Source organism: Rhinoraja longicauda, chromosome 12 (genome assembly GCF_053455715.1).
Source record: "Rhinoraja longicauda isolate Sanriku21f chromosome 12, sRhiLon1.1, whole genome shotgun sequence".
NCBI lineage: Eukaryota > Metazoa > Chordata > Chondrichthyes > Rajiformes > Arhynchobatidae > Rhinoraja > Rhinoraja longicauda.
Genome location: NC_135964.1, coordinates 34,087,564 through 34,106,589, shown reverse-complemented (window position 1 = coordinate 34,106,589; position 19,026 = coordinate 34,087,564). Strand labels below are relative to the sequence as shown.

Genomic DNA, 19,026 nt, shown 5'->3' with positions numbered 1-19,026 from the left:
GTAATGCATTATTATTATTATTATTAAAATGTTGTATTTAAATGCACGAAGTATGAAAAATAGAGTGGATGAGCTTGAGGCTCAGTTAGACATTGGCAAGTATGATGTTGTGGGAATCACGGAGACATGGCTACAAGAGGACCAGGGCTGGGAACTGAACACAACGTATAGAAAAGACAGACAGGTGGGCAGAGGGGCTGGGGTCGCTCTGTTGGTGAGGAATGATATTCACTCCCTTACAAGGGTGACATAGAATCAGGAGATGTAGAATCAGTATGGATAGAAATTAGGAATTGTAAGGGTAAAAAGACCCTAATAGGAGTTATCTACAGGCCCCCAAACAGTAGCCTCGACATAGGGTGCAAGTTGAATCAAGAGCTAAAATTGGCATGTCGCAAATGTAATGCTACGGTGGTTATGGGAGATTTCAACATGCAGGTAGACTGGGAAAATCAGGTTGGTAATGGACCTCAGGAAAGAGAGTTTGTGGAGTGCCTCCGAGATGGATTCTTAGAACAGCTTGTACTGGATCCCTACCAGGGAGAATGCAATTCTGGATTTAATGTTGTGTAATGAACCTGATCTGATAAGGGGACTCAAGGTAAAAGAGCTATTAGGATGCAGTGATCACAATATGATAAGGTTTATTCTACAAATTGAGAGGGAGTAGGGAAAATCGGAAGCGTCAGTATTACAGTATAGCAAAGGGGATTACAGAGGCATGAGGCAGGAGCTGGCCAGATTTGACTGGAAGGAGGCCCTAGCAGGGAAGACGGTGGAACAGCAATGGCAGGTATTCCTGGGAACAATGCAGAAGTTGCAGGATCAAGTTATCCCAAAGAGGAGGAAAGATTCTAAGGGAAGTAAGAGGCACCCGTGGCTGACAAGGGAAGTCAAGGACAGCATAAAAGTAAAAGAGAAGAAGTATAACATAGCAAAGAAGAATGGGAAGCCAGAGGATTGGGAACCTTTTAAAGAGCAACACAAGATAACTAAAAAGGCAATACGGGGAGAAAAAATGAGGTACGAGGGTAAGCTAGCCAATAATATAAAGGAGGATAGTAAAAGCTTTTTTAGGTATGTGAAGAGGGAGGGAGAGAGAAAACGGGAAATTATAGACCAGTTAGTCTGACATCAGTGGTGGGGAAGATGCTGGAGTCAATTATAAAAGACGAAATTGCGGAGCATTTGGATACCAGTAACAGGATCGTTCCGAGTCAGCATGGATTTATGAGGGGAAAATCATGCTTGACTAATCTTCTAGAATTGACAGGGGAGAGCCGGTGGATGTGGTGTACCTCGGCTTTCAGAAAGCCTTCGACAAGGTCCCACATGGGAGATTAGTGGGCAAAATGAGAGCACATGGTATTGGGGGTAGAGTACTGACATGGATAGAAAATTGGTTGACAGACAGAAAGCAAAGAGTGGGGATAAATGGGTCCCTTTCAGAATGGCAGGCAGTGACTAGTTGGGTACCGCAAGGCTCGGAGCTGGGACCGCAGCTATTTACAATATACATTAATGACTTGGATGAAGGGATTAAAAGTACATTAGCAAATTTGCAGCTGATACAAAGCTGGGTGGTAGTGTGAACTGTGAGGAAGATGCTATGAGGTTGCAGGGTGACTTGGACAGGTTGTGTGAGTGGGCGGATGCATGTCAGATGCATTTTAATGTGGATAAGTGTGTGGTTATCCACTTTGGTGGTAAGAATAAGAAGGCAGATTATTATCTGAATGGTGTCAAGTTAGGAAAAGGAGACGTACAACGAGATCTGGGTGTCCTAGTGCATCAGTCACTAAAAGGAAGCATGCAGGTACAGCAGGCAGTGAAGAAAGCCAATGGAATGTTGGCCTTCATAACAAGAGTAGTTGAGTATAGGAGCAAAGAGGTCCTTCTGCAGTTGTTTTGGGCCATAGTGAGACCGCACCTGGAGTACTGTGTGCAGTTTTGGTCTCCAAATTTGAGGAAGGATATTCTTGCTATTGAGGGCGTGCAGCGTAGGTTTACTAGGTTAATTCCCGAAATGGCGGGACTGTCATATGTTGAAAGACTGCAGAGGCTAGGCTTGTATACACTGGAACTTAGAAGGATGAGAGGGGATCTTATCGAAACATATAAGATTATTAAGGGGTTGGACACGTTCGAGGCAGGAATCATGTTCCCAATGTTGGGGGAGTCCAGAACCAGGGGCCACAGTTTAAGAATAAGGGGTAGGCCATTTTGAACGGAGATGAGGAAAAACTTTTTCAGTCAGAGAGTTGTAAATCTGTGGAATTCACTGCCTCAGAAGGCAGTGGAGGCCAATTCTCTGAATGCGTTCAAGAGAGAGCTAGATAGAGCTCTTAAGGATAGCGGAGTCAGGGGGGTATGGGGAGAAGGCAGGAACGGGGTACTGATTGAGAATGATCAGCCAAGATCACATTGAATGGTGGTGCTGGCTCGAAGGGCCGAATGGCCTACTCCTGCACCTATTTTCTATTGTCTATTGAAGACAAATGAGTCTGTACAAAGAGAAAACGTAAGGAACTGCCAATGATAGACACAAAATGCTAGAGTAACTCAGCGGGATAGGCAGCAGCTCTGAAGAGATGGAAAGGGGGACGTTTCGGGTCGAGATTCTTCAGACTGAAAGTCATGGGATAAGGAAAGGAGAGATACAGACAATGATGTAGAGAGATATAGAACAATGAATGAAAGATATGCAAAAAAGTAACGATTATAAAGGAAACGGGCCATTGTTAGCTGTTTGTTGGGTAAAAATGAGAAACTGGTGCGGCTTAGGTGGGGGAGGAAATGCTGGGGTTACTTGAAGTTAGAGAAATCAATATTCATACCATTGGGTTGTAAGCTGCCCAAGCGAAATATGAGATGATGTTACATTGAGCGGAGGCCAAGGACAGAAAGGTCAGTGTGGGAATGGGAAGGAGAATTAAAGTGTTTACAATGTATAAGAGTTCACACCATGAACAATGGATACCGTAGATGAGGTTGGAGGAGGTGCAAGTGAACCTCTGCCTAACCTGAAAGGACTGCTGGGGTCCCTGGACAGAGTCGAGGGAAGAGGTATAGGGACAGGTGTTGCATCTTCTGCGGTTACAGGGGAAGGTACCTGGAACTGCCGATCCTTGTTTACAATGCAAAGTGCTAGAGAAACTCAGCAGGTCACCCACCATCTCTAGGAGGTCATGCACAGGTGATGTTGACACAGGGTTCTGACCGAAAACCTCGCCTATCCATATCCTCCAGCGATGCTTGATTGTCTTCTGAAACAACAAGGTGTCTGTTTGAGGAGTGTTGCTACCCAGCACATTCCAGTCCCCAGGCGTATGTGCTGAGGTTGATGCAGCCAAAGGAAAGGTTTTATGGGGAAGGACGGCCCAAGGTCCTGGTGCCACGAGATATTGAAGAGTTCAACCCTGTGTTAAAGATTCTCAAACACGTGAAATGTGTGTTATCCAAGGAGGCCACATAGGTGCGATGGTGCTTTGTACACAGAAGGTACTAACACTACAAATATTTAGAATGGATAAGGCTATTCATGTAAAGAAAGGCTTGTTTTTATATTTCTTACATATTTTTATGAATAAAGTTTACTTTAGAAATTAAATACTCCAGAGCAAGATGTGAACCCATGACTTCCAGTCTTAGAGGATGAGAGCTAACTTTCAGGCTTGGCTGACAACTGGCTTTTGTACTGAAAAAGTAGAAAAAATTATTGGGGTTGGAGGAAAAATATGTTATCTTCCTCTTGGCCACAGTGCAATTGTACAGCTGAAAAGTGGCAAAGTTAGCAGATACAAAAATAGGTGGAAGGGCAGGTAGTGTAGAGAAAGCAGGGACTCTGCAGAAGGACTTGGACAGGTTGGGAGAGTGGGCAGAGAAGTGGCAGATGGAATATAGTGTAGCAAAGTGTGGAGTCATGCATTTTGGTAGTAGACTATTTTTTAAATGGGGTGAAATCCAAAAATTGGAGGTGCAAAGGGACTTGAGAGTGTTAGTACAGGTTTCCCAAAAAGTTAATCTGCAAATTGAATTGGTAGTAAAGAAGGCAAGCACAATGCTATCATTTATTTCAAAAAGGACTAGAATACAAAAACAGGGATGTAATGCTGAGGCTCTATAAGGTGCTAGTCAGGCCGCATTTGGAGTATTGTGAGCAATTTTGGGCACCATATCTGAGGAAGGACATGCTGGCCCCAGAGAGGGTCCAGAGGAGGTTTACAAGAATGATCCCAGGAATGAGTGGGTTAACTTATGAGCGTTTGATGGCATTGGACCTGTATTTGTTGGAGTTCAGAAGAATGAGGGGGGACCTCATTGAAACGTATCGAATAGTGAAAGGCTTGGATAGAGTGGATGTGCAGAGGATGTTTCCACTAGTGGGAGAGTCGAGGACTAGAGGGTCATAGCCTCAGAATTAAAGGACGTTCCTTTAGGAAGGAGATTCTTTAGTCAGAGGGTGGTGAATCTGGATTTTTTTTGCCACACAAGGCTGTGGATGCCATCAATCGATATTTTTAAAGCAGAGATAGATAGATTTTTCATTAGGATGGGTGTTGGGGGTTATGGGGAGAAGGTAGGGGAATAGGGTTAGGAGGGAGAGATGTATCAGCTGTGATTGAATAGCGGATTAGATGTGATGGGCCGAATGGCCTAATTCTGCTCCTGTTACTTATAACCTATGACGTTGTGATTAATAGCTTCAAACCAGTGTGGATCTGTGTCTCCCTTTAGGTACAAAGGAGTGATCTTGTGATCTGCTGTAGTTGGTGAGGGGAGGGGAGAAGAAAGAGATACATGGGATGGGGGCTCTCTAATGGATGCAGTGTAGGTTCGGGGGGTGTGGGTGTGGTTGTGTAGAGGCAGCACAGCTAGCTGGTCTGCTGCCACAGAGCTCCAGTGATCCAGATTCAACCCTGATCTCTAGTGCTGTTTACGGCTGTATGGGTTTCTCCCAGTTCTCCAATTTCCTCCCAAATTTCAAAGACATACAGGTTGATAAATGAATTGCCCACTGTAACTTGCCTCTATTATGTAGGTGAGTGGTAAAATTGGTGGGAAGTCGATGAGAATCTAAAGTGAATAAAATGGGATGCATGAAGGATTAGTGGAAATAGGTGCTTAATGGTCAACCTGGGCAGATTGAAGGCCAGTTTCCATGCTACATGACTCGATGATCAATGTTCTTTGTATTCATCTGTTCCATTCTTCTGTCAGGCAATGGGTCTCTGGATCCTCGCAAGGAAGACCAACTGTAGCACTGCTCAAAACGTCAGGATGCTTCAATGTTTTATAGCTAACAAAGTACTTTTGAGAGCAGCGCAGTGGCGCAGCGACAGGGTTGGTCTTACAGCACCAGAGACCCGGGTTCGAACGTGACTATGGGTGCTGTCTATGCTGAGTTTGTATGTTCTCCCTGTGACTGCATGGGTTTTCTCTGGGTGCTCTGAATTCCTACCACATTCCAAAGACGTGCAGATTTGTAGGTTAATTGGTTTCTGTAGATTATCCCTGGCGTATAGGATAGAACGAGTGTACAGGTGATCGTTGGTCAGCGTGGACTCGATGGGTCGAAGGGCCTGCTTCCATGCTGTGTCTCTAAACTAAACTAAAACTAAAGAGTAAGTATTATAAGGAACTGTGGCAGCCACTCGCAGCAAAATCACACAGGCAGCCAAGATTATAAATTGCGAGATAATTTAGTGAATAAGTGACAGATAAAGGTTGATCGCGTGATGTGGGATAATTTCCCTATTTTTCTTCCAACTGTGCCACGTAATCATTTGTATCCAGCTAAGAGGAATAGGCAAGGCTTAGGTTTAATGTCTCATTAAACGTTATCACCTTCAATACTAAAACCAGCAGCACAAATCAGTGTAATGAAGTTTCAGCCTCCGTTATTGAGGTGCGAGTTCTACCAGTGGCCATGGGTCATGCTTATTACATGGTTCCAGTTTTATTTGCTTTCATTTTCTATCTGCTTCATCCCCCACCTCTTTCATAATTTCACATCTGCCTTATCATCATCTTCCATTTCTTTGATTTGTCTTGTTAAGTCATCTTCGTCTCATGATAATTCTACCCCGAGAGCTACACTGTGGGAGTTCTTTGCCACACAGATAACAGTGGCTCTCTGCTGTTGTCTCCTGCTAATTGGGGATGGGCAATAAAGAGAAAACCTTGCCAGATGTGTTCATGCCCTGTGAATAAATAAAGATGATAGCATTTTCTATTCTCTTCTGAAGCATGCTGCAGGTCATTCTACTCACAAGATAACATAAGTATGCCTTTGTACGTAGACATCCTTAGTTGTGTGCATGTGCGTTTATGCATTTGCGTGCATTTATGTCTTTTTGCTGTGTGTGTGTGTGTGTGTGTGTGTGTGTGTGTGTGTGTGTGTGTGTGTGTGTGTGTGTGTGTGTGTGTGTGTGTGTGTGTGTGTGTGTGTGTGTGTGTGTGTGTGTGTGGATACATGTGTTCATTGTGTGTGTTTAATAAGTCTCTTTCCCCACACCCTGTTGTTTATCTATTATATTGTTTTGTTCTTGTAAAGGATCCACATTCAAAACTTTAGCTCCCCGTTCCCTGCACAATCTGCTTTTGGATTATTCCTCTTGGTTTGAAAAGCCTCAGACGATCAGACCATACATTTTAAGCTGCTGAGATAATCTTTGATTTATCTGATTTAGCAAATTTAAATGTTACATTGCTGACTCTCCACCCAGGACCTTTATCTTAAACTGCTGATAGCTTTGGGCATGCCAACTCTGATTGGTCCGCAGTCCTGCAGAGTTGATCACATGTTATTTTGCCTCCAGCTGCCTCTTCATTTGATTTCCAATGTCTTTTATAGTCAATGGGAAAAAATACTTCAAAGATAATTTGTAAATAGGATGCGCATGCAATTTTTCTCCCGTGTGATATTAATGTTGTGATTAATTGTTAACCTTTTGAAGGCTTGGGAACACTGATAATTGTGGCATTAGATACATTTGACTGGTTTGCCGGAGTACTTTAGAGAGTTATCTAGGCCACAGTTTGCTGGTAGGCATAGTGTAGCATATAATTAAAATTAAATTGCTGTGGTCTTAGAAAGTGTAGGCTGCGAAAGTGTGAATATGCTATAGCACAACTCCCTGGACAAGGATCTACCAAATGCCTGCAATGTTTAACCCAGTCAATCATTCACGTCCGATTGTGAAAAGGGGCAGTTAATGGCTTGCGTCAGCTTTAATAAGGATCACTGTAGCTAACCGCAAGTTGGCAGTCCTGCCATTGCCTGGAACATAGTGGATTTGTGCAGGGGTAATTTGTCGTGTCTTTGTCCTTTATTTGAACTGATGCTATATGTACACGTACTGTAGAACAAGTTGAACAATAAGAGAATGGATCAGAAAATTCTCCCATAAGGGACCAACTAACAACTGACTCCATGGGTCCAAAAGTAAATCATTTCATTGTCTTGAAAAATTAACATTGTGTTTTACCTATCTGAAAAATATTTATTCTCGTCATGGCATCAATGAGGTCTTGGCTTGGACAGAAGCCACTTCAAATTAAACAACAACTTGCACTTATGCAGCACCCTTTGTAGCTTTACAAGACCTTAGCCAAACAAATCAAGTATCATATAAAGAGAGGAAAAAGGAATTCAAACTTTGGCCGAGGAAATTAATTTTAGAGAGTCTCAGTGGAGGAGGGAGATTGCCAGCTGAAGGCAAGGCTTTCATTGTTAATGTGATGACAATCAAAAAATGAATAAGATTTGAGTTGGAAAGATGCTGAGCTTTGAGGACTGGAGGGATTGAAGCACAAGGGCGAAACTTATAATGTTGAGGTGCTGTCTGATGGGAACTACTTTAGGTCAGCTAGCACAAAGGTGATTAGTAAAGCGAACAATCAGATTTTGGATAAATCGCATCAAATTCTTCATGCGTTTGCTTTGCTCTTGGGATTAAATCAGTCATCTATGATTAATTTTAATAATTACACACACTCCCAGACTTTAGCAATATGTGAAGAGTTTGCTTGCAGTCTGAGACATCCGATAATAGGAAGCCTCTCCCCGGAAGGCTGTGGTGCTGCAGGTTAGATGAAACCCGGAGGTTCTGAGCTGGACATTGGATGAGAAGCTCAAGAGACATGGAGCAAAGGCAAGTCAGTGGGAGTGAGGTGGAGCTCAGCCACGATCTGACTGAACAGAGCAAACAAGAACACATGAAAATGGAAGGGGAGTAGGCAACTGGCCCCTCGGATCTCCCCTGCTAATCCCTACGATTAATCTAGCCCAGGCCTGGGCTAGAGCTATGATTGGACTAACCCAGGCCTCAACTCCTTCTTTGAGACAGATCCCCAATTTAAAAATGTATCTACCTCCACTTTTAAGATCGAGGTCCTGGTGGTTCTCCTGCCCCCAACAAGTAGGGATGGATTATGTGTACATGTTGTTGCTGGAGGACAACCTGACCTCAGAAACCAAAGTTGGCCATTATGGAAACCGAGATGCCCCTCCATCTGGGCTGGCAAATTCCTAACTGGCTAAATAGAGATGTTGGGCAAAGTTGTGTTGTTTGGGTGAAGGGGAAAGAGGCAGGCAGAAGGAGGATACTACCAACCGTTCAGTTCAGTGCTCTCTCCTCTGAGACCAGTAACGTCACACAATACTTTGGATATTTGTTACTATTGTTGTTTATAGGTTCTGGGGACCATTATCATAACTAGTTACCGTCGACACTCATTAGTTGATGTTTGGGAATGATAAAGGCATTATGGCAGCAAATCGCAGGTTAATCAACGGCCATGTTTGGAACATTGGAGCTATAGGTGCAGCACAGAAGCAGGCCCTTCAGCCTACTAGGTACATGCTGACCATCAACCACCCATTTACACCAATCTTGTATTAGGCCTACTGCAACTTTTCCTGGATGCGGTCTGAGGAATGTGGGAAGGTAATCCCAGAATGCACTTGGAACCGAGGCTGACATTCCGCTGCAGTGCAATGGGTGTGCGACACTGTCGGAGGTGCTTCCTGTCAGGTCCCCTCCACTATCTCCACCTTAAACCCACCTTCAGCATCTGTTCCACTGTCACTCCTGGTTGAGGAGATGATTTTGATTGATGAGAACCCTGACTGAAGGATATGTTACCATGCTGGTGCTGTCATAAGCCAGCTACAACAAAACGAAGCGTCGGCGCAGCTAAAGGTTCTGATGTGCGACGGGCACTCCAGTGTCCGGCCTTCACAGCTCCCCCTATCTCTGTCCCTCATCCCTGACCCCATGCTGATTTTAATGAGCACTTCAACCCTTTAAACCCCTAAGCAGCTTTCATACCTTCGTCCAAGGAACGACTGCAGTCGGTGGAAGAATAAAACCATGTCAAAAAATATACTTTTTAAAAAAGCCAGGCTGCCTGCAAGTTGTCATGTTTACACTCAATGAACTCTTGCCAACAGCGTTTCCAGCTTTAAACCTAGTCAGTTGCAGTTAATGAAGCCCAGATAGTTGCACGGGCGGGAGATTTTTTTAAATTTTGCAGCAGTCTCCTGCTAATGAACCCATGAAACCCCCTCGAAATGAAGCAGTGTTTGTTTTGGGAGAGGTCAATAGGTTCGGAGGTGGGACGGGGCCTCTGAGCAGCTGTGTTGTTGGGTCAGGTGGCAGTGGGGGCCGTTGCATCTGGGGAGCGGGGAGCTGTGTACCCCTCCCCCCCCCACCCACCCGCCCCTCGTCCCCCCTGCGGCACCATGTGGTGGAGACGGGCAGCTTCCGCCTGATTGGGCTGTCTGCTCGTGGCGTGCCAACAGTCCAGAGTGGAGCGCGGAGCAGGGACTCCCGTCCGGCCGACACCGGGGACATGCCCGCTCTGCCATTCTGTCCTGGGCACGGGCATCAGGGAAGGCTCGCTCTCCCTGGCGCTGAGCAAGCACTGAAGCCGGGCCAAAGCCTGTGTTCCGTGAGACTACTGGGAGGAATGGGTCACTGCTTCAGAGTAAGTCAACAACCTCCCACAGCTGAGCCCCTCCCCCCTCCCTCCCCGTGCGACTGTCTAATCGAATCCTGTGTTGCCTTTCCAGATAGCTCACCAGCCTCCCTGGATTTCGCTGACGACACCGGATTGCTTTGCCTGAAGATGGAAACACTGGAGTCGGAACTGACCTGCCCTATCTGTTTAGAGCTCTTCGAAGATCCACTGCTTCTGCCCTGCGCCCACAGTCTGTGCTTCAGCTGCGCCCACCGCATCCTGGTGTCCCACTGCGCGTCCAACGAGAGCGTGGAATCCATCGCCGCCTTCCAGTGCCCGACCTGTCGCTATGTCATCGCCCTCAACCACCGTGGCTTAGAGGGGCTGAAACGCAACGTCACCTTGCAGAACATCATCGACCGCTTCCAGAAGGCCTCGGTGAGCGGACCCAACTCGCCAGGTGAGACCCGGCGCGGGCAGAGCGTGGACAGCAGCACCATGACGACGGCGGAGCGCGTCCCCTGCCAGTTCTGCGAGCAGGACCCGCCGCGGGCGGCCGTGAAGACATGTGTCACCTGCGAGGTCTCCTATTGCGATGGCTGCCTGAAGGCCACCCACCCCAGCAAGAAGCCATTCACCGGACACCGCCTCATTGAGCCCGTGCCCGACTCGCACCTCCGTGGCCTCATGTGCCTGGAGCACGAGAGCGAGAAGGTCAACATGTACTGCGTGACGGACGAGCAGCTGATCTGCGCCCTGTGCAAGCTGGTGGGGCGCCATCGAGATCACCAAGTGGCAGCACTGGCCGACAGGTTCGACAAGATTAAGGTACGTCGCACGTGATCCGCCCAGTGTGGCTGTCCTGGGAGAGAGAGCATTCCTGCCTGAGGGGATGCGTCAGACATGATTTTAATCCTTTAGAGACACCACGTGACATCAGCGGCGCTGTATAAAGGCAGTCTGATGATGTTGTTGTGCAGCCAAATTCCTGTAGAGGCAACAGGCTTAGCACAAGCTTGACATGTAATGCGTGTCACAGACTAAAGGTGCTTCCTTTAGTCGTCAAAGACCTGAAGGAAAAATCAGGAGTGAGGCAGATATAAACATGCCTCAGTTGACAATACTCCGTCCATTTTATTCCACCCTTTCACGACGTACTGAAGCTGACTTAGAGTCAGAAATGAAAATTGATTCTGATTATCGAGGCACAAACATTCATGTTTTGCAAGCAGTGGGATCGGCAACAAACATATCACCCCCAGTGCATGTTATTTTAAAATCGTGATTTTGCCCTAAATCTACCTTTAAAAAAGCATAGGATTTAACTGTTACATGACTAACAGCTGTGCATTCATTCCATCTTTTAACATTTGTTATTGTATTGTGTGAATCCCTATGTTTTCTGTTCCTGATATAACCATCTAAATGTCCCTTCTCCCTCCCGATGATGTTGTAACCACCCGTGTACTTGGGTGCATGCTGGTAGGGGCAGTGTTCTTTTTCTCTTCATTGTTGCATTTACCGGGCGGGATGTGGGTGAAGTAAACATTGCCGTGGTTTATGAGTAGAAACAAAGTACTGCAGATGCTTGTTTATACCAAAGATAGACGCAAAGTGCTGGAGAAGCTCAGCCGGTCAGACAGCATCTCTGGGGAGAAAGGATGGGTGGTGTTTCAGGTCGGGACCCTTCCTCAGACTTATTTATTGCCCACTGTGTATTACCCAGTCTGCAGTGTCTGATGGATTGCTGAATGCACAGTCTCCATTGGGGATGTGGGGCAGGGTGGGTCCAGCAGGTAGCTCAGGAATGCCTGGGCCAAAATAATTGGGTAGGGAGGCACAGCCTTGGTAATGGACTGCAGTGGGCAATTCAAGTGTCGCAGCCACTGGCTATTGATGAGCCTGAGCAATTGGCTTTTGCGGGCTTCAGGATCCAGGATTGCGTCCTGGATAATTGTCCGCTGGCGTGTCCTGGGGAATCCGCAATTGGTCTGTGCACTCCAATATCGGGGGGGCGATCTTAGGATGAGTCTGAGTGGAGGGGATTTTTGTTCATAAGTTCTAGGAGCAGAATAAGGCCATTTAGCCCATCGAGTCTATTCCGTCATTCAATCATTCATCTTTCCCTCTCAATTCCATTCTCCTGCCTTTGTCCCATAACCCATGACACCCACATTAATCAAAAATGTGTCAATCTCCACCTTAAAAATATCCAATGACGGCCTCCACAGCCATCTACGGCAATTAATTCCACAGATTCACCACCCTCTGACTAAAGAAATTCCTTCTCATCTCCCTTCTAAAGGTACATCCTTTTATTCTGAGCCTGTGGCCTTGGGTCCTGGACTCTCCCACTAATGGAAACATCCTATCCACATTCACTTTATCCAGGCCTTGCACTATTCAGTAAGTTTCAATGAGGTCCTCCCTCATCCTTCAAGGTGGGTCTACATGTGATTCCAGTCCCTTTCCATAGTCAGCCATGATCTTCGGAGGGCAGAGAAAAATGCTGGCATTGCTGCTGAAACCCACATGCTATAATAATTGGAAGGTTAATTGGCTTCTGTAAAATTACCCAAATGTAAGATAATGGCAACAAAAAAAGAAAGAAAAAGGGCTTGTGGAACATGTGTAGGAGAGAATACATTGTAGAGTGGGTGTGGGATAAAAATAATTAGTCTCCTGGAAGTTGGCATGGATCCAATGGACTGTGGCTTTCTTCCATGTCATTGTGAATATCCAATAAACATCTTCCTCTTTCTCATATCCTCTCCAACACACTTTCTCACAGCCGTAATGCTTGCATATCTCTCTCTCCCTCAAAAGTGTTTTGCCAATTACCTTTGGAGTCATACAGAGTGGAAACATACCTTTACCACAACTTACCCATGCCCATCAGCATGCCCCATCTACAATTGTTCTACCTGCCCATGTTTGGCTCATATCCCTCTACACCTATCCTCTCCATGTACATGTCGAAATGCTTCTTAAACATTGCAATAGTACCTACCTCAACTACCTCCTCCGGCAGCTTGGTCCATTTTTCTTTTCTCTTTTCTTCCAGCCACCTCCAAGTTTCTGTGTTTTCCGTCTTTCTTCAGTTAATTTCAAATAATGCCATCATTTCAAAAAAGTAAATGCTGGAGATATTCAGCTTATCATGCAACATCAGCAGGGAGAAAGAGTCATAATTACAGATGAATGGCTTTTCTGCTGTTCGTGAATGCAAAAGCATATCACAGTTAATAAAAACAGAAAATGCTGGAAACAACTCAGCAGGTCAGATATCATCTGTGTAAAGATAAACCGTTAACACTTCAGGTCCAAGACTCTTCATCAGACGTTCTGACAGGGGGTCATGGACCTGAAACATTTATTCTGTTTCTCTTTGCATTGGTACCAGCTGACCTGTTGAGAGTTTCCAACAATTTATTTTCGTTTTTATTTTGTTTTATTTTGCTAGGTAGAAACTTCAGCAACTAATTTACACATTGTTGTTCTGGTTCCCACTGAAACAATAACAGAATAGATCATGTCATCTCTTTCGGTTGGGTGAGGAATTAATAAAACATCAGTAGACCTCCCAGTTCTTGTTCAGATATTGCTACGGCAACCTACACTGCCACCTGGAAGCAAAGGCAAATCCACATCTGAAAGAAGACACTATGAAGTGTCCGTCGGTATTGGTCAGAAGAGTTTGCCTCGTATCTGTAGAGCAAACTCTAACCCACATTTCTCTGACACACTTGCTACCATTGTCCCTTAATTACTGAAGAGCCCTCTACATTTGTCATAATTGTTCATATTTCAGTTTGATGAATATAATTGGGAATTGAAACATCAATTTGTAACAGACTTAACGGGGCAGCACAGTGGTGCAGTGGTAGAATTGCTACCTTAGAGCGCCAGAGACTGGGTTCGATCCTGTCTGGGTTCGTCTGTACAGAGTTTGTACATTCTCCCGATGACTGCATGTGTTTTTCTCCGGGTGCTCTGATTTCCTCCCACACCAAAGATATATAGGTTTGTAGGTTAATTGGCTTCAGTAAAATTATAAATTGTCTCTGGTGTGTAGGATAGTGTAAGTGTACATGGTGATCGCTGGTCGGCATGGACTCGGTGGGCCGAAGGGCCTGTTTCCTCGCTGTATATCTAAAGTCTAAAGTAAAGTCTAATTGTGCGCGACGTAAGGGAGTTGAACAGTAACAGGTGCGGTACTGCGGCAGATAAATTTGAATTGAAGGATGCCAGTGTCCACGTTAAGATGCACTAAAAGCTTTTTAAGAAGTTGAGGTATATTTTTATATATAAGTGGAAAAACTTTTACATGGTCATTCATTATTGAAGCATTTTCAGCTCTGACTAACAGCGCTGATGAAAAATGTAAAGTCCCTGGAGGCCCGACTGTATCTCATCTTTTTTGCAAGAAGAGAGAAAGCCCATATCCTCAGCAGGACCACACTTCAACCGGGTGGAATTATTCCCACCTCTTGAGTGAAAGTTTAGATTTCACTGCTCAGAGTGCAGGGAGGGCAAGGCATCTGTGAACTCTGGGTTGACATGCTGGTGGGGTACATGAGTGGTGGCTGTGAATGCCAGACTCCTCCATCCCATTCATTATTGCAAGGATCCCTTTGGTTTGGAGCACAGCAGCTGACATGGCTAAGGCCCAAACACCATTTGAAAATAAGAGCAGAAGTAGGACACCAGGCACCTGAAGCCTGCTCTCCATTGATACGATCGTGGCTGGCCTCAACTCTCCCATCTGCATTAGTTCCCCATAGCACTCATCTCTTTGATCTTTCAGATATTTATCGATCTCCACCTTAAATACATCTGATGGATCTATCTCCACAATTCTTGGGCAGAGTGTGCCAGAAACCCACCGTTGGAAGAAACCTCCATGCACCTCAGTTTCAAATGTCATAAGGTCATAAGCGATAGTAGAATTAGGCCATTCGGCGCATCGTCTACTCAATCAGCAGCAGAGAACAGCAGTGGAGGACACCAACAGCTTCATTTTGCCAGGCTGACCCTGCAATGTTGCCAGGGTAACAGCCTTTCGAACATGTATAGAAATACTTTTACTGAACACTATGCAAAAATACTTCTGTACATGTAACAATAAATTACCATTGAACCATTGAAGTCTAAATTGATTTAGACAATGAGAAAGTGGGGGGCTGTTCCTATTAGAGGAATGATCAGAAACTATTTCCATCAACTACAGATTCAAGAACTAGGGAACAGATTTTTAAAAATGGCCAAAATTTAGAAAGAGATATGAAGGAAATCTTCATGTTTTAAACTCTGTCTGCAGATGGGATAGAAATATAAGTTGTTCAAGGCCTCTAAAGAGAATGGATGGCATTGGAAGAAAAATACTTTAAGGCTGTGGGAAAATAGAAATACAAATGACAGGTACACCCTGCTATAGGCTAATGGGCTGAATAGCCTCATTCTGTTCCATATACACACACATTCTAACACAGAACAGGCTCTGTTTCTTTTCCTTTCCCACACTCATTCTCCCCCTGGACATCTGCACATTAAAACCATCTGTTCCCAGGCCACCGAAAGTGAAGCTTTGATGGACTAGAAATGTGATGAGTTCATGACCCTCCCTCCTGCAGTCTTGCCGACTGCACGTGGCTGCGGTTTGAAAAAAAAAATTACAGTACGGCTTCTCCTGTAGGCAGTGTGAAAAGGTTCATTTAATAAATAAAGCTGCCTGTGCTTTGTTTATTGAGGCATGAAATGCTGCGAGATTTTCGTGAGCAAGAATGACAAACAATAACATGCTCATAATTACCTCAGAAAATCTTCATGAGAATTATCCAGCATGTTGGGGACCATTTTAGCCATCAGGTCTGTTTTGGCTCTTTTGAAATAGTTGACCAGCTCCACATAGCTGTAAAATCTTTTCTCTTTCAAATATTTATCCAATTCCGTTTTGGAAGTTACTTTGCAGCTGCTCCCACTGTTCTTTCAGGCAGAGTCTCCAGATCATAACGCCTTGCACAAAATATGTTCTCCATTTAACTTGACTTTGTCATTTCTGTTCACTCTGCCAGTGGAAACAAATTCTCCATAATTATTAAAATGCCTCATAGTTTTGAATAATTTTATTAAACCTCCCCTTCACCTTCTCTTGCTATTATCGTGTCCCTGTCATTTTCCATCCATCTGCATTCCGGACTCCATTTACATCCTATTCTTTACTTTGAGGGTTCTGAAGAAGGGTCTCAACCCAAAACGTCAGCTATTCCTTTTCTCCAGAGATGCTGTCTGACACGCTGAGTTACTCTGGCTTTTTGTGTCTATCTTTGGTTTAAACCAGCATTTGCAGTTCCTTCTTACACTATCCTTTACTGGGCTGTCCTTATTACTGCTCCATCCTCTCCCAGGTCAATGGGGGCGGAACTCATTAGTGCTAAAGACAATATAAAGAGGATTAGTTCTAAAGAGGGATTAGTGCATGAGTGTTAAAGCCAAGGCTGAACCATTCACTGCCGTGTTCAGCCAGAAGAGCCCAGTTAATGATCATATCTCAGCGTCTACCTGAGATCTCTGTCATCGTAGAAGCCACTCTCCAGTCAATTCATAAAAACGTAGAAACATAGTAACTTGGAAAACAGTTGCAGGAGTAGGCCATTCAGCCCTTCGAGCCAGCTCTGCCATTTAATATGATCATGGATGATCATCCAGAATCGGTTCCCTGTTCAATAGTCAATTTATTTGTCACATACACATAAATGTGCAGTGAAATAAAAAATTACCCGCAGTTCAAAAATAAGACCAATAAGAATAATCAATAAAAATGCAATAACACATACAATCATAAACCAACCCCAAACAAAAGAAACATCAATCACAGTGAGTCTCCTCCAGTCCCTCCTCACTGTGATGGAAGGCCAGAATGTATTTTTCTCTTCTCCTGCCGTCTTCTCCCGCGGTCAGGCTATTGGAGTTGCCACGTCGGTGCGGTCGGGGCTCCCAACATTGAAGCTGGGCGGAGAAAATCCCGCGGCATATTTCAGGCCGCGCCGGACGGTGAAAGGTCTGCGGCGGGCCGACCCAAGCCCCGCGATTCGGGGCGGGCGAAGACGCTGCCGCTGCCGGAGCTCCCGATGTCGGCCCCCACCCAGGGGCCTGCGGGCTTCCGACGTCCAGGCGGCCCGCACCGAAGCCTCCGGAGGCGAGTCGCAGCCGCTCCCGCAGCATCCGAAGGCAGCCAGCGCCGCAGGTGGTGAGTCCGGGTCGCGGACTCTGCGAACCTGAGCCCAGGTGGTCCCAGCCGGAGGCCACCAGCTCCAGGTGCCGCAGCGGGAACGGGGACACGACACAGAAAACAAAGGTCGCGTGTCCGTTCGGGAGAGACACTATTACAGTCCCCCCACCCCCCCCCCCCCCCACCCACATAACACACAAACACAAACACTACATCATAGTTCCTGCTTTCTTCCCATATTCCTTGATTCTGTTAGCCCTAAGAACAATATCTATCTCTCTTGAATTCACTTTACTCCTTGTAATATTAAGAAATTGCTAAAACCACTGGATGCAGCAAAGATTATGGGGCCAGTAAACATCCCAGCTGTAGTATTGATGTACTCCAGAATTGTCTGCACCTCTATTGAAAGTTGTTCTTAAACGTATCGGAACAATGTCATTCACCAAATAATGTGTGCAAAGTGCTCAGTTATATCACATATGCAGGGCAATTCCAATCCAACTAATTACTACCTAATCAATGTACCGGTAGTTTATCTGCAGTACTATCAAATCACTCTTTCTCAGCATGAATCTATTCCTTGATGCCCAGATGGCTTTTGTTGGGACCATTTCATTCCAGGCTTCATTGCAGCATTGGTCCAAAAAGCCAAATCATAGAAGTGAGATGTTAGTGATTGTCATTGACATCAAGGTGTGGTATAAAGGTGCCATAGTAAAACTGAAGACATGGGCATAAAGGTGAAAACATTCAAATGGTTGGAATAATAACTCGCACAATAGAAGGTGGTTGTGGTTGTAGTAGATCAATTATTCCAGCTAGAAGATAACTGGAGAAAATCCTTGGTGCAGTGATCTGGATCCAACCATCTTCATTTGCTTCATCAATAACCTTTGATGAAAAACCACTGCAAATTCCATCGCGTCGCTACTGCTGAGCAACGGCCGCTTCCCCAACGCAGACAAGGACTTCACCAGAACAACATCGGCGAGAGTCCACGAGCTGCACAAGGCCCCGAGCTGCGACTCCAACCTATCCTACGATTTCACGATACAAGAAATCGAGCAAGCCATCTGACGGCTGAGAACCGGTAAGGCACCAGGTACCGACGGCATTCACCCGGAATACATGCTCCTTCCTCTCCACGTGTTTCTGCTGCTTGAAGCTGCCAAAGATCTGGCGCCGTGCCAAGGTGATCACTCTGCCGAAGCCAAACAAGCCCAGCGATGACCCCAAGGGATACCGACCCATCTCACTGCTGAGTATCCCATATAAGCTCCTGGAACGTCTCCTTCACGCACGTCTCAACCCAGTGGTCGATCGCCAGCTGCCCAATGAACAGGCTGGTTTCCGAAGCAGTAGGTCAACGGCGGACCAGGTGACCCTCCTGTGCCAAGACATAGAGGGCACCTTCCAGGCAGGGGAGAAGGCCGGCGCTGTCTTCTTGACCCTCACAGCTGCGTACGATACTGTCTGGCTGCGTGGACTACATATGAAGCTTCTGGAAACCATCCCAGACAAGCACACGGTGAGCTTCATCATGGGGATGCTGAGCAACCGCAGCTACACACCAGCAACGGCCAATGCAGCAGGGTGTGGAAACTCAAGAACGGCGTCCCACAGTGCTCTGTGCTGGCACCAATGCTGTTCAACATCTACATCCATGACCTGCCTGCAACCCAGTCAAAGAAGTATGGCTATGCTGATGACCTGGCCATTCTACTCAGTAAGCCATCCTGGGAAACAGCAGAACATGAACATCTTGTCTTCGTATTTGAGGAACTGGCGTCTTAAGCTCAGCACGGGTAAGACAACATCCTCAATGT

General features: G+C 45.7%; 1 protein-coding gene across 3 annotated transcripts in view; it reads left to right on the top strand.

The window, feature by feature from the left end:
- The window catches only part of LOC144598892 (E3 ubiquitin-protein ligase Midline-1), a 266,261-nt gene that overhangs the window by 152,220 nt on the left and 95,015 nt on the right, over positions 1 to 19,026 (top strand). For all 3 annotated transcript variants that reach the window (XM_078409460.1, XM_078409458.1, XM_078409459.1), the window contains exon 2: positions 10,079 to 10,794. In XM_078409460.1, coding sequence (XP_078265586.1) covers positions 10,135 to 10,794 — 660 coding nt within the window. In that variant the 5' untranslated portion in view covers positions 10,079 to 10,134. The remainder of the gene's footprint in view (positions 1 to 10,078; positions 10,795 to 19,026) is intronic.